The sequence below is a fragment of the Aotus nancymaae genome, unplaced genomic scaffold (genome assembly GCF_030222135.1).
Source record: "Aotus nancymaae isolate 86718 unplaced genomic scaffold, 86718_ANA_hifiasm-v0.15.2.pri h1tg000011l, whole genome shotgun sequence".
Classification (NCBI taxonomy): domain Eukaryota; kingdom Metazoa; phylum Chordata; class Mammalia; order Primates; family Aotidae; genus Aotus; species Aotus nancymaae.
In genome coordinates this window covers 59,795,512-59,811,506 of record NW_026988422.1, presented here as the reverse complement: position 1 = coordinate 59,811,506, position 15,995 = coordinate 59,795,512, and the positions used below count along the sequence as shown (strand labels likewise).

Sequence of the window (15,995 nt, the reverse complement as noted above, 5' to 3'; positions counted from 1 at the left end):
TGAGACCCTCCAACAGAGGACAAAAGATTCAAGAACTGTGTACTATACAATGGGCAGCTCCAACAGGCTCAGGCAGCCTGATAGACAATAGTACAGCAGAAACATTGCTTCACACATGGCCGAAACTGAGGCACTAAAGAGGTGAGAAAGCACCACTGTACTTCACAGCATCCTCAACAAATACAGGACTAATAAAAGATTCTTTCCCCCAAGCCCTGAGGTAAAACCTCAGGCTGTTTATTATGGTTCCAAAGGTCAAAATTAATAGCATGAAGTGAGTCTTCTTCTTGCTCTTTGAAACTCCTTGTCAAGTGGCACAGCCAGCTGGGCACACAACTCTGATATGCAGATCATAACGTTTGTGAACAGATAAAATGAATTACAAATGAGCTCAGCCTATCCTATTTCAACTCTCTAATGGGCAGGAAAGTCTCTCTCTCTCTTTTTTTATTTTAACCCCAACACTGTCCAAATACCTCCTCTTGTAGTTCATTTGAGGCCATTTAAGCACCTCAAGAATCTGTATTCACCTAATTAGCAAATGACTCTGGAAGCCAACTCAGTTTTTAAAACTGCAATTATCCTAAGGACAGGGTAGGGCAGTCATTACATAACAAAAATAATATTGGTTACCAAGATGTTAATGTTTACATATATTATTTCATTTTGATCCCTACTCATCCAATTTAAAAAGTATTGATATTTCCATTTGAAAGATGTAGAAATTAAGATATGAGAAGATTAAGTCATTTGCCTGGGTAAAGCCAGGATTCTCACCCAGGTTTGTCTGACACTAATATCCATGCTCTTAATCTCCTACTACCTATGCCAATGGACTATAAAGAAAGTAGAAGCTATGAGACTTCATTCATTCATTAAGAAACACGTATAATATTTGCACACCAGGCTACCTGCCAACCTTACTGCAACTAAAAGTAAGATTTCTCAAAGAAAAAATAGTTTATTTACAAAGGAAGCTGACCTATATGAAAAGAAGATATCTGTGCTTTGCTATTTTAGAGCTTAAAGAAAGAATAAATTTAAATGGTAATGCGTGACCAAATTATCTTCCAAAATAAAGGTCACTAAAAGTTGACCTTTCCTTCTGAGTTGGAGAAAATTAAAGCAATGTCATGAAAAGTTTTTGCTTGAAAAAACTGCAACTGGTGTCTTATGCATCACACCGATGCAACTGACCTGTATACAGCAACTAATAAATTCTAGCTATCATTTTCTTTGGTAATAATAGTAAGAAAAACTATCCTTCAAAATCAACAAATGTCTCATTTTGGGAAAAACTGCTTGCAGCACTAGTCTTCTAATTACAAGTGTGTGACTGTGCCCTTAACAACACCACTGCCTCTACCGGAACACCAACCACACCATCTGCTGTTTGAGCAGCAGCAATTCTTAACACCAATATCAATTCAAGTATTACAACTTTAACAGCAAATCCCAAAACTAGCAACAGAAACAACCAAACCAAAACAGTTGGTTTATGGATTTCATCTACAAGCCCAACCAACTATCCAACTATCCATACATCCACCTGACAAAACTCTGCCCCCCACCCATTTATTAAGAACTACATGCTGGGCACTGTGCAAACACTATACTCTTTCTTACCTGCAGTAGGTTCTCCAAAGCTAAGAGAAGTCCAGACGTCTACCTATCATAAGGAATGGTGCCTACTATAACAAAGTACAGAGTTCGTGCCAATTATGAAATGGGAGCCCCTGTTAGGCAAATTATAAAGCACCAGTCACAAAACCTTATGCATTTAGGACAACAGTTCTTAACTCTGGCTGCATATTAATCACTAGGGAGCTTTAAAATAATGCCAATGTCTAGGCCTCGCCCCAGATCAATTAAATCAGAATCTCTGGAAGTGGAGCCCAGCACGGATATATTTTCTTAAAGCTTCTCAAGTGATTCCAACATGCAGCCAAGGTTGAAAACCACCAAGTTAACTACTTCCAGAGTGGTATTCCTGAAATCCACAAAACGTATTAGATGGTACAAAGACCACAAAACTCTCCCTCCCATCCACTGCACCTGCCATCTGGGCTGTATTAAAATGATACATCAATAAGGTGTTATTTTAAGATTATGGTCCAATTATTTATTTGTTTATAGCAATGAAATACTAAACAAGAAAGGATCTTGAGGTCATGCACCACTCTTAGAATGCCTCCCCCACCCCACCCCACCAATTCCGAGAACTAGAGGGGGTATATGGTTCTAGCAGGGAGGAAACTGTTGAAAAGCCCTCGCTTTTGCTTGGGAGAATGGAATTGGTAGTGTCCGGGCAAAAAACAGCCTCAGCTCAGTAACCTGACAGGAGGGAACCTTCATAGTTCAGGCATGATTATCAAACTCTTTGTGCTCTTAAAGGAGAGTAATTATAGGCATGTGAAAAAAGGGAAGCACTCCCTGAGGAACTCTTCCTCACATGCTTCCCAAGAGGCAGTAGGGCCATTAAAAATTCCATGATGAAGAGGAAAAACAGCCTGGGAACAGCCAGGAGGCAATACGGCAAATTAGTACACCAGCCCTCCTCAGGGAAAGCTGTGATAAAACAGGAAACACTTCTCTCTTTGCAAAATAAAATTATACCACTAATGATAACATAGTCACCACACACACACACACACACACACACACACACACACACACACGCCATGTTAATGATGCGTGTGAAATTTCCAATGCTGCCCAGATGCTTTGAAAGAAATTTTTCCCTACTACAAATAAAATGGAACAAGAAAAAGATATAATTTCCATTCGAAACAGTTTTTAGTACAGTCATTCACCTGCCTCTTTCCTGCCACCACTACTCCTTTACACTCCTCACTGGTGCCCGGCTTTTGCTAAATGATCCGTTCTCTGCAAAGCCTACTGCCTAGTTCTGAATCCAGTCTCATCAGGCTGTCACACTGGAGCTAGACAGTTCCTTCTTCACTAACCCCTTGCTGGGGAGGAAGACCACTATTCCAAAGGAGTGACCGGTTGCCCTGAGAGCTCAGTATGTCATCATTCACATTTTCTAAAACCTGCATAGAAGTCACTTGTGCTGATCATTTCCCACGAAGCAGTGGTTGCCAAGCTTTATTGATGTGTACCCTCATGAGTAAAAAATCTGAAAAAAAACTATATATGTAGTACATATACATAAAATAAAAATATGCGCTACTAGACACATATGTATAATTTAAAACAAAAAAATTTTTGAAGTATCAGCTATAAATATATAAAGCAATAAGAAATATTACCCTAGAGCTGAGTATACCAGAAGCACAGTTGAGACTTCCTTATGTTTCCAAGTTTAGCCACAAACACTGCGAGGCAAGAGAGTGAAGACAGTGATATGGATAAGGAGATACACAAAGAAACAAGAAGCTGATGCCTAGTCCAGCCACAGGATAAGCTTTTAAAGGAAAAAAGAAACCTGACAAAAGTACGAATACTGATCTTAGCACAGCACAGCTTTAGGTAGCAGAGGTAAAGAGAGGAGGGAAAGTAATCCACTTTCAGCATTCTGACATGATATGATGCTACTCAAATAATTTTCCCAAGTAGTATATACACAGACAAAAAGCTGAAGGACTATTTTCCTATGAATTAAAATCTTGTCCTCCATGACAGCTTGAGCACAACCACCTCTAAAAAGATCTCCCTGAGCCTTAAAGTTAGGGGCCCTTCCTCTGTGCTTTTTCAAACCTTTATTGTAATTGTCAACTTCCATACCTGACTTCCCCATGAGAATGTAAGCTCCTTGAGGGCAGTATCTAAACAAAGAGGCTGGCTCACAGTAGGGTGCCAGCAAACATTGAATGAATTAATGATGAATAAACATCATGCTACTGAAGGAAAGACCTGACTACTAGTAGTTTATATCATTCTCCAATTTTCCACACTTTTTTTTTTTTAAGAGAAAGGATCTCACTCTGTCACCGAGGCTGGAGTGCAGTGGCATCATCACAGCTCACCGCAGCCTTGACTTCCTGAGCTCAAGCAATCCTCCCACCTCAGCCTCCCAAGTAGCTGAGACTACAGGTGTGCATCACCAGACACAACTGATTTTTTTAAAAAAATTTTTTTGTAGAAACAAGGTCTCACTATGTTATAGTCCAGGCAATCTTAATAACACCATTTGTGATGGTCTCTCTTTTCAAAAGACATTCATACAGAAATACTACTTCTTCAGTAGAAAGATCTGGCAGTAGGTTATAGTGCAAAATTTATTATTATAGCCCATAGTAGAAGTTCTAACTGTATCCATGGGAGAGTAACTTAGTGCAGCCTGCACCTCAAAATCTATGAACATAACCACTTAAGAACTTATTAGGAATAAAAAAGAATTATCAGAACCTTGGAAAGAAATTCTTTGTGCAACCAGAAATAAGAAAACTTCTGGGGTTCAGCCTATTAGCTATTCTTTTCTGCATAACAGCCCTGCCCGGGATGCTACTATTAAAACTGTATTTACTTCCCATGTCACCTAAAAGAATTTATATTTGTAAGGACTCATTCATTTGACTAATATATATTAAATATGCCTAACAAGTCTCAGATACTGTTTTAGATGTTAAGGAGTTATCAGGGAACAGGACAACATCCCAGTTCTTTGAAGCTTATATTCCAGTGGGAGAGACTGGGGGATAAAGTGGAAACAAAACAGCAAAAGAAAAAACAAACCCCACTAAAATAAACTAATAAGCAAATTCATTACAGACTGTGATAGAGCCATAAATGAAACAAACAGATAATGAGCAGGAAGTGCTGGAGGTGGCCCCTTAGACAAGATGGTCTGAGTGGTCTTCCTTGAGGAGGTGTCAACTTAGCTGACACAAGCAGCAGCTCAAAGACAGTTTTCCAGGCAAAGGGAAGAAGTGGAAAGGTTCAGAGTCAGCAAAGGATTGCTGCTGTTTTTGAAGAACAAAACAGAGCTCCCTGGTACCACTGGATCTCTCCCCAACAGAGGGAGAAAATTATACGGAAGGAGGCTGTACATGTAGGGAGAAGTCAGATTATGCAGGGTTTTGCAGGTCATGCCAAGGAACATTAATAATGTTCTTTGAAGATGGGGCTTTTAGCAGTAGAAATAAAATGAAATATGAACTAGAAGACTTAGGTCAAAGTTAAGTATGAGACTTAATCACATACTAGCCTTGTGACCACAGGAAAGATACTTCACTGCTCTGTCTCAGTTTCTACATCTGTAAAACATCTATTTACCTCAAAGGATTGTTGTCAGGATCAAACTGGATACTGTACACAAACAGACTTTATAATTTGAGGTGTTATAGAAAGGAATATAGTATTGTCCAGAAGAAAATAACAGCTATTAAAAGACAATTACCTGGCAGAGCAGTGTGCTGGTGAACACCTTCTGTGAGAAGCATCGGCAAGAACATCCAGGGAGTAAAGGGGAGACAGAGGATTGAACTGCAGGAATAAATAAGACTATTTTAGTAAGGCTTACATGAAACAGACCTGACTCCTAAAGGGTAACCTACACTTTGATTACTTTTCTGCTTTGACCAACTCTTTTGTCATATCAAACACAGACACTGTTCAGTAAAGTCACACATATTTAATAATGTGCCTGTGAATGTACCAAACCTGATCTAGCACACCTCAAAAAAAACAAAAAACTATTCCTTGTTAAACAACAATTTTTCAAAAACTTCTGATATACAATAGTCACTTAAATGGCAGAAGACAGTATTTTCCAAGTGGTATAACAAGAACTTGTGCCTGATGATTATCAACTGTGTATCAGCCCTTGTTTCCAACAAGATTACCATGAAATTACCTTTTCATTTCCTTATCCTGGCAAATGATTCTAAGAATAACTGGTTGGCACAACAGCAGCATATTATTGTGGAAAAAGAACTAGATTAAGAATTAGAACACCTTTTAGTTCCAATCTACCACTAAGATACTGAGTGTTAAAAATCACATAACCTCTGAGCTTTACTATCCTCATCTGTTAAATGAATATATCACTATCTGTCTTACCTATATATTTTTTTAGAGACAGAGTAGCACTCCATCGCCCAGGCTGGAGTGCAGTGGCGCGATCTTGGCTCACTGCAACTTCAGCCTCCCAGGTTTAAGCAATTCTCCTGCCTCAGCCTCTCAAGTAGCTGGGATTACAGGTGCCCATCACCATGACCAGCTAATTTTTTTTTGTTTTTGTTTTTTTAGTAGAGGTGGGGTTTCTCCATGTTGGCCAGCCTCGTCTCAAACCCCTGACCTCAGGCGATCCACCCGCCTCAGCCTCCCAAAGTGCTGGGATTACAGGCCTGAGCCACCACTCCCAGCCTGTCTTACCTATTTTACAGGGTTATTATGAGGGCTAAGTGAAATATTGCTTTCAGATTATAATTTCAGTCTCTTATGTGCAAAACATCTATTTGACTTCAAAAGGTGGCTGTGAGGATCAAATGAGATACCTCACTTTATGTTTGCTAGTTTCTTTGGACTTTTTCCACAACAAATAGTCCTCTCTAAAAAGTTTAGAATTTAATGCCTTCTGACATACAAAGACTGGAAGAATCTGGAATGATGACTTCAAACGTATTTTATGAGAATACAAACTAAGCAACTGTTCTATCTGAAACAGAGGTTCCAATCTTGGTTCTACTAGCTGTATGACTTTGGGCAAATAGTTTGAATCTTATAGATCTCCAATTCAACATCTGCAAATAACACATCTGGACCAGGTGACTGCCACAGGTCCTTTTTGCCTTTAGATCCTCTAATGCAGACATGATTAGTGCTCTAGCTTAACATTCCCCAACTGCAATCTCTCACATACCACCTTCATGACTTTCCTTACCTGCCTACAACCTGTACTACTGCTTTTTACTTTTCCTCATATCAATTATTTTTGCACAGCCTTGTCCTTACTATATTTCCATGAAATATAGTAATTGATACAATTACATTTTTTCCTAATGCACACCAGAATACACAACTTAAAAATTGTGTGTTCATATGTCATCTAAAATCATCTCATACACATACACCAGTTATATCTTCTACCACTCTAGTTCATTTCAAAACAGCAAATTCATAATGAAGATTCCAAGTCTAAAATGTGTATCAATTCAATAAGCTACTAAGTAATTAAAAAAAAAAAAAAAACAGCTGGGCGTGTGGCTCACACCTATAATCCTAGCACTTTGGGAGGCCAAGGCAGGCAGATTGCCTGAGCTCAGGAGTTCGAGACCAGCCTGGGCAACATGGTGAAACCCCTTCTCTACTAAAATACAAAAAATCAGCAGGGCGAGCCTGTAGTCCCAGCTACTCGGGAGGCTGAGGCAGGAGAACTGCTTGAACCTCCGAGGCAGAGGTTGCAATGAGCCGAGGTCGCACCACTACACTCCAACCTGGGCAAGAAAGTGAGTTTCTGTTTCCAAAAGGAAACCCCAACAGCAACAGACAGGAAGCCTAAAACATTTTACCTGTCAGTGTTCATCTATTTTACAACTAATCACCAAGATAAAGCAATCTTCCAAAAAAGAATCACAAAACTTTACACATAAAAAAACGTATCGATAACCACTGGAAGTTAATTTTTAAATTGTGAGCCCTCTACATAGGCCTAAATATGCCAATGGCCCCCTCACGGGGGTAGCTAGGGAAAAGACTAAGAAGAAAAGGCTCTAAGGCAGGGGTCCCCAATCCCAGGGCCGCAGAGCAGGAGGTAAGCTGCCAGCAAGCAGCCACTCGCCATTGTTGGCATTACTGCCTGAGCTCTGACTCATGTCAGATCAGCAGCCACATTAGATTCTTGTAGAGGTGCAAACCCTACTGTGAACTGTACATGTGAGGGATCTAGGTTACATGCTCCTTACGAGAGCCTAATGCCTGGTGATCTGTCACTGTTTCCCATCACTCCCAGATGGACTGTCTAGTTGCAGGAAAACAAGCCCAGGGCTCCCACTGATTCTACATTATGGTGAGTTGTATAATTATTTCATCATATATTACAATGTAATAATAATAGAAATAAAGGGCACAATAAATGTAATGCATTTGAATCATTCCAAAACCACCCCCCTCACCATGCCCCTAACCTGGGTCCATGGAAGAACTACCTTCCACAAAACTGGTCCCTAGTGCCATCAAGGTTGGGACCACTGCTCTAAGGCTTTGACCCCACTTCACCCAAAGCAGCTCTACCTTCTGCTTCATGTGTTTAGGCTTCAACATAGTACTTCTCAACGCAGGATTCTGATGTTGAACTAAACCATACGCAAATGAGACTCATTCTGCATTCATACTGCAAAGTTCAAAACTAAAATAAAAACAGGATTCCTATGAAATATATGCTACAAGAAACTAATGATCACAATTGAACCTAAAAAAAGGAATTAGCTGCAGTGTTTAGCAGTAAGTATTGGATACTCTTAGAAAACTGTTCTCCAAGAAAATCAAAATAACAAGAAAGAGGAAACCTTACCTCATGTGTACAAGCAGAAATGTGAGGAAAATCAGAAGCCAACGCTTTATTCTTTCTAAAGAAAAGGAAACCAAATGATAAAATAAAGATGACAAAGAAAAATGATCTTACCTGATTTCGTTCTCTTTTCCCAGCTGATGGTAACCAGAAACTAAAGAGAGGGAGAGAATAACAGGAAAGAAAACAATAAAAGAAGTGGTAGGAAAATTACAGAAAGGAGAAGAAGATAAGATGTTGGAATAATGAAGACAAAGAAGGGAATGGAGAAAAGATGTAATCAGAGGAGAAAGAGATTAAATGTATGTGAACACTTTGCTAAAAAAAAAAAGCCTCTTCAAAGGAAAAAGGCTTGCAATGGAATGTAAAAGACTGGACAACAGAAATAAACCCAAGACTACAGTGTGACACCAATACCCTCTCAGCTGTGCCTGACAACAGAAGCCTCAACTCAACAAGGGCATAAACCACACCCACACTTGTATTTTGTATATTAAAATTACCCCAGTCTGGATGTGTACAGGATCGTATCTGGGTACTGAGCATGATGCACACAGGATATATGCAAAAACCAACCATGTTAGGGGACAAGGCTGTCACAAGAAGTGGCAGAATTATTTTCCTGTGGCTACATACAGCCTTCCTACAGCACTCACCACAGTAATTAGGACAAAAAGATATTCTACAGGTTAGGCACAGTGGCTCACGCCTATAATTCCAACACTTGGGGAGGCCAAGGTGCACAGACTGCTTGAGCCCAGGAGTTCAAGACCAGCCTGGACAACATGGCAAAACCCTGTCTCTACAAAAAATACAAAAACTAGCCAGGCACAGCGGCATGCACTTGTATTCCCAACTACTCAGGAGGCCAAAGTGGGAGGATTGCTTGAACCTAGGAGGCAGAGGTTGCAGTGAGCCATGATGGTGCCGCTGTACTCCAGCCTGGGTGACAGAGCCAGACCCTGTCTCAACAAAAAGAAAAAAGAAAAAAAAGAAAAGATATTTCCCTATAAAAAGGTCTAAAAATGGGAAGAGAATATAGGAGGATAGAGGCAATGATGCATTTTGGAAAAAAAATTTAGAGACAGAAAAATTAGTCCAAAATAAACATCCTTACTGGAGGCTACTAAATGCAGCATCTGTAGGTATAAAAAAACAACACAATGAAACTAGTCTAGAAAAGAATATCACTGTCACAGGTTTAGGATGTTGCCATCTTTAACTGTTATAAAGTATAAACCTTTAAGATCTCTTTCAGCTCTGAAGCCTGATTTCTAAGTTGCTCCATAAGACTCCCCTCTACCTCCTCCTCCAAGGAGAAACTAGCACAGCCAGTAAATACATAAGCACTTACTCTTTCTGCCGAGGGTCACTAGTGATATGGTTTATCCTCTCAGTACCCAAAGTGTTTATGCTGGTCTCCTAAAAAGACAAAAGCAGACAAGAGTAACATCCAACCACAGAAACAAACATAAAGCACAATATGTCACCTAGCTCAATCTTTCCCACAACTGTGCCAGCCAAGGCAATCTGAAAAGGCACATGTCAAAAGTGAATCTTAAAATAAAACAGCAACTATGTTTCTTTTTATTGGAATCTATCTTAAAAGTATTACATGTTATCCTAATTTATTATTCTTCAGTGATCCAAAAGTTTTTATAAACACCATTCACTATATATGGTGTTTTAATATAGTAAGCAATATACCTCCTGGAACTACTGAAGTATATAGTAGTAAAAATACTGTTTTAGAAAATACAACAGTAGCCAATTTTTAACAAGCCAGCACACCAAGCTCCCTAGAGCTATGTGATTATAGTTCCAACAGTCTTTATTCTGGGACATAACCAAATCCTCACTGGTAAAACGTAAATATCTGCTGACTAAATATAAATACATCAGAGGACTTTTGTGACTTGCAAAAATTGTTACTCTGTACTTTGTCCCTCAAATGTTATCTCATGAAATAAAAATAGAAGTCTGTATAAAATTGATTCCTAAATTCAGGGTTCTCAAGATTATGGTGTAAAAGCTTACCCATAACACCACAAACAATTCAGAAACCAACCATTTCCAAAAAATTGGAAAATGGCCATTCACTCTTCATTTGAGTACATTCACAGTGCTTATCTACCATGGCACCTGGGAAGGCATACCAACACACATCTCAGTAACTGTTGTGTTGAGAGAACACAAGTCACAGGCATGAATGTCAAGAACATCAAGGCTGTTCTTCAAACACATTTGTGCCTGGACAAATGTTATTATCTGTATTTATCTATATGTGTGGACTATCCTAAACATCAGGCTACACATTTCAGCAGAACTGGCTACAGAAAAATGAATCTGAGGCCAGAGTCTGGGCAGGAGTGGAGTTAAATGAGAAGTTTTCACATACTGTATTCTTCATATTCTGCATCCTTTATGGCTATGCCTACTGATCACAGACACAGACATGGTAGGGGGGCCAAGGGAAAAGATGGGTGAAAAATGAGCTATTTGTTACAGCAGAAAAATTATTAACTTAAAGTGCCGTAATGTTTAAATTTACAGTTTATTACTGTGTAAATTACAAGCAGTACTTTGTGTAATTAGCAGCTCGCTGGCAGGGAGCTGTGAATGAAACTCATTATTTATGATTACAATTTAGAAAAGCAGAAGAGAGATGGGGGAGGGGGAAGAAGGAGGGTAGAGCGGTGACCTCTGCTAGAAATGATAAATATCCCTTTAAGGTGATGAAGATGAATTAAACAAGTAAATATTATCCTATTCATTTGAAATCATTAGGGGCACGTCCAACAGGCCTGGAGTGGCTTGCTTGCATGGAAGTAGAAGGCTCTCATTTTATAAAAGCTGAAAAAAAGTAACATAGGTGGCAGCGGGAACATTATCTATCAAGCCTAAACAATAAAAAGTAAAACCCTCTCCTTCCTCCACCCCATGTCTGCTATTCTGCTAGCTATCCTGTTAACAATAAGCTCTTGGAATAGCAAAAGCAGCATTCTGTCTATAAAATCAGTAATCCGAAAGGTATCAGTCTTCCAACAATCAAATGTCTTTCTAATTCAAGATTTGAACTTGAGGCCAGGCACGGTGGCTCATGCCTGTGATCCCAGCACTTTGGGAAGCCGAGGCCAGCAGATTGCCTGAAGTCAGGAGTTCGAGACCAGCCTGAACAACATGGCGAAACCCCATCACTACTAAAAATAAAAAAATTAGCCAGGCGTGGTGATGGGTGCCTGTAATCCCAGTTATTCAGTAGGCTGGGGCAGGAGAATCACTTGAACCAGGGAGGCAGAGGTTACAGTGAGCTGAGATTATGCCACTACACTTCAGCCTAGGCAACAAAGTGAGATCCTGTCTCAAAAAAAAAAAAAAAAAAAAATCGGGCTTAAATTTAAAAATAAGAAGAAATAAGAATTTTGAGCTTGTCTGGAAATAAACAGCCTCATTTTGCATGTCTAAAACTTGAGAAAACTGCTCCCTGATGAGAGATAAAACAGTAGCATCCCCTTAAGGGTAGCCAGACTGTGGCACACAGTGCACCACCTAGCAGGCATTCTAAATGCTTACCAAGTGAACAAACAAAATGCTCTCAATGCCTCTCCCTTCCTTATTCTTTGCCCACCACCATCTTCTCTGACTGAGGATGAGCCCCTGTCTTAATTTCTCAATCTCAAAGTGGAGTAAAAAATAAAATTAAATAAACAAAAATTTAAAAAGATAAAAGTAGATCTGGGTTCAAATCTCTCTTCTGCCACACATATCTGGGTAACATAAGACATTCCTTAACTTCTTCGAACCTAAGTTTTCCTCACCTGCTAAGGGGGCCTGCACTTTTTCTACAAGGTTGCTGGAAGAATTAAATGAGCTGAGTGCCTAGCACCATCCCTGGCAAAGGCAGAACTGAATAAACAGCAGATAGTTCTCCCTCATGGTCAAGGAGGGGCTCTTGAAACTCAATAACAGATTTTTTTTTTTAATGAATTCTAGGATGAAAGACCAAAGTTAGGAAAGAACAAAGATGCATTCATGAATTCAAGAGGAGTCATAAAGAAGCCAAGAGTATTTTAACTTACACAATAATAACATAACATTAATAAAAAGTTACAGAAGAGACAGATAAGGCTTTTAGGTCTATATGCAAAAGACACCGTAATGACAGTGTTTTCTTCGTCAGAACTTCTGTATGAATTACGTTTCATATTTTATTTGTATATCCATTCACATTCTATATAATGTTCACTCTTGTAAACTCCCAACACATTCCAGTTGGCTCCATTAACGTCAGGGAGTTCTGCAGAACCTCTGATTGTTAATAGGGTACACAACTCCCACAGGGAATATTATCTCCCCACTGAGCCCAGTAAACTGTGAGAGGTATCACCTTCCCAACTAGCCTTCTTCGCCCCTTTCTGAGGCATCGAGCTGCAGCTCCAGGCAGACGATTCAAGCGAGCATGGTACCCTAAAAAAAGAAGAAAGGCTTCAAATACTGAATGCAGAAAATCCATAAGCAATCATATGTTTCTAGTACACTGAAGGCTTTACCCCCAGGATCTTACTAGACTGACCTTTAAACTAGTATCACAGAGCTATCTGCCAAGGATTTATTATTCCCATGTCTTTGTCACTAGCAGTATGATCACAGGCATGCCACTTACCTTTGACCTAGGCATCCTCCATCTATAAAAGGGACAATCACTCAGTCCTACCTTACTGGGCTGTTTTAAAGACCCAATGAAATAGCAAGTAGAAGGGACTTTATAAACTGAAAACACCACACAAATATAAGGTACTACTAACAATGTTTAATTTTAAATTACATGTTAGTTTCTATGCCAAAAACATTCTAATTCATGACAGCATGGGGAAAATAGCATGCATCAGATAACCCAACTTTTCTCACTGCCACGTGTTCTACACAAGGTAAGAACAACTGGACGAATCCACACCAAAATGTTATTAAGGACATTGTCTCTGGATATGAGATTATAGGCCATTTTAAGTTTCTTCTTACTATTCTTGCTTATTTGTGTATATTTTAAGTGATCCATTAAAAACATCTAGAAATGTTCACCGAAATGTTCAGTAAAGCAATGTGTGCCTCAGCCAGTCTTTACCAAGAACAAACTGCTGTGAGATGGCCTTTCAACCACCCAAATTCACCAAGACAAAAGCCTACGTAATACAAGTTTACATCTCACAGTGTGATTCTGATCACCAACAGATGTCCAACAAATTACTAGTAACTGATTAACTGGTTGATTATGGAGTTACTGGGAACCCTAGAATCATAAATTTATAGCGCTAAAAGAAATGGTTTAGTCCAATGTCACATATCTTAAGTGATGACCCTGACATTCCAAGAAAATCAAGTGACTGTCACAGAGCTTGGTAGACAGTACCAGAGTATTAACACCACATTTTCATCTCTCTGTCCTAGGTTCTTTCCACCCACTCTGTACATCATAATTAAAGAAAAAGCAAAGGGAAAATGAAACATCTTTGTTTTAAAGTCCCCAATAATAGGGTCACTAAAATAAAACTACTTAAATTATTTTTAAAGCATCCATTTTTAAAACACTATTATATGTGAATACTCCTACTGAAAATAAAAATATGTATGCAAATGTTCTCGTTGAAATCTGATCTCTTCCAATATCTGATAGTCAATAACCTGTCAGTTTCAAAGCAGGTGTCACATGACGCTAAGCTCCCTAAATCTGGCACAAATGGCAATGGCAAGCTGAAGGAATGTCCTGCTAATCTATGTCCCAAGAGTCTCCATGGATTCATTTAGGAAGGAATGGACAGAATCTTAAGCTTTGAGACTTACTCTGAATCTCCTAGAAAATCCTTGAGCTAGCTCCACAATGTAGACAGTTAATGTGTGCTTGAAGGCATGAGTATGCTTGCTATGTGATGATTGCTCTGCCCAAACAGAACCATAAAAGCATGAAGTTCTTGGTCTCCTCAGAACTCACCTCTTTGAGCTGGCCGAGAAGGTAAAAGGAATGTGGAATCTGAAAATTTATCCAATCCAGAATCCATTCTTTCTACTTCAGAGCAATGATCAGGAGCCCACTTGGGCAGAAGATTAGGGACAGTGAATCCTGGGACACATTCTCCTTCATAGAACCAATCACTCTGCTCATCATCACCTAAAGTAAAGAGATCATACCATATACTACAATTTTAAACAAGGTCTGAGAAAACAAATGGGAGGGATGATTTCTTAGTGCTATAGTTTTGATCATCCTTTTTTTTTTTCCCCCTTTTTGAGACAGGGTCTTGCTCTGTCACCCAGGCTGGAATTCAGTGGCACAATCACATGCTCAGGCAATCCTCCCACCTCAGCCTCTCAAGTGGCTGAGACCCCAGGCTCATGCCACTATGCCTGGCTAATTTTTTTTTTTTGAGATGGAGTCTTGCTCTGTTGCCCAGGCCAGAGTGCAGTGGTGCGATCTCCACTCACTGCAACCCCCACCTCCCGTCCCAGGTTCAAGCAATTCTTCCTGTCTCAGCCTCCTAATTAGCTGGCATTACAGGTGCCCACCACCATGCCCGGCTATTTTTTGTATTTTTTAGTAGAGATGGAGTTTCACCATGTTGGCCAGGCTGATCTTGAACTCCTTACCTCAACTGATCCACCCGCCTTGGCCTCCCAAAGTGCTAGGATTACAGGCGTGAGCCACCACACCCAGCTTTTTTTTTTCAATTCTTTGTAGAAACTGGGTCTCCTTATGTTGCCCACACTGGTCTTGAACTCCTGGGCTCAAGCAATCCTCCCACCTCAACCTTCCAAAGTGCTGGAATTACAGGCTGATTATACTTTTAAATAAATCAAAGCATACACACACAAAAATTGTTCTGGTCCATCTTGATTCATATTACAATGAAAACTGAAACATAAACCTGGTTTCACATAAATGTCATACTGTGTTACTCTGGACTGCTTTAATAGTAAAAAATAAATAGATGAAGCTATCACTTAGTAAGCCTTTACAACCTATCAGCATCCATGCTAAAAATCTGTAAATATGTCATCTCTTCCAAGCCCTACACTAATTCCAACTTACAAACAAGGCAATTAAAGCCCAGAGAAGTCAAGGTCAATTTAGTAAACAATGAAGCCAGGATCTGAACCCAAAGCCAGACTAACTCAAAAGCCTGAGATCTTCACTACAAAAATAAACTGCCTCCCCTGTACCATTCTCAGTGGTATAAATAAACTTGGGGATTCAAAGTCCATAAATGTTTCTCAATTCAAAGCTGGCTATTCCTGAGGGATTTCTTGCTATATTTGCCTTTCTCATAAAAGGTGAATAAACAGTGTATGTCCATACTTCATTTTTTCTTGATATCTCATTAACGGGACAGAAAATCATCTTGAGACTAGCAACCCAAGCTACTGGGGAGAAAAAAAATAACCACAAAAACAAATAATATAATTCCCAGAGGCGTTTCAATAAATCATACCATTTTCCCAAAGCCATATTGTTAATTAATAGCAAAGTCAC

The 15,995-nt window shown here is 39.4% G+C and overlaps 1 protein-coding gene across 1 annotated transcript in view; it reads right to left on the bottom strand.

Annotated features, from left to right (window-relative positions):
• The window catches only part of GPATCH2L (G-patch domain containing 2 like), a 62,527-nt gene that overhangs the window by 28,068 nt on the left and 18,464 nt on the right, over positions 1 to 15,995 (bottom strand). The window contains 6 exon segments of the mRNA XM_012438257.3: positions 5,363 to 5,448; positions 8,477 to 8,531; positions 9,828 to 9,849; positions 9,851 to 9,895; positions 12,861 to 12,940; positions 14,460 to 14,636. Coding sequence (XP_012293680.2) covers positions 5,363 to 5,448; positions 8,477 to 8,531; positions 9,828 to 9,849; positions 9,851 to 9,895; positions 12,861 to 12,940; positions 14,460 to 14,636 — 465 coding nt within the window.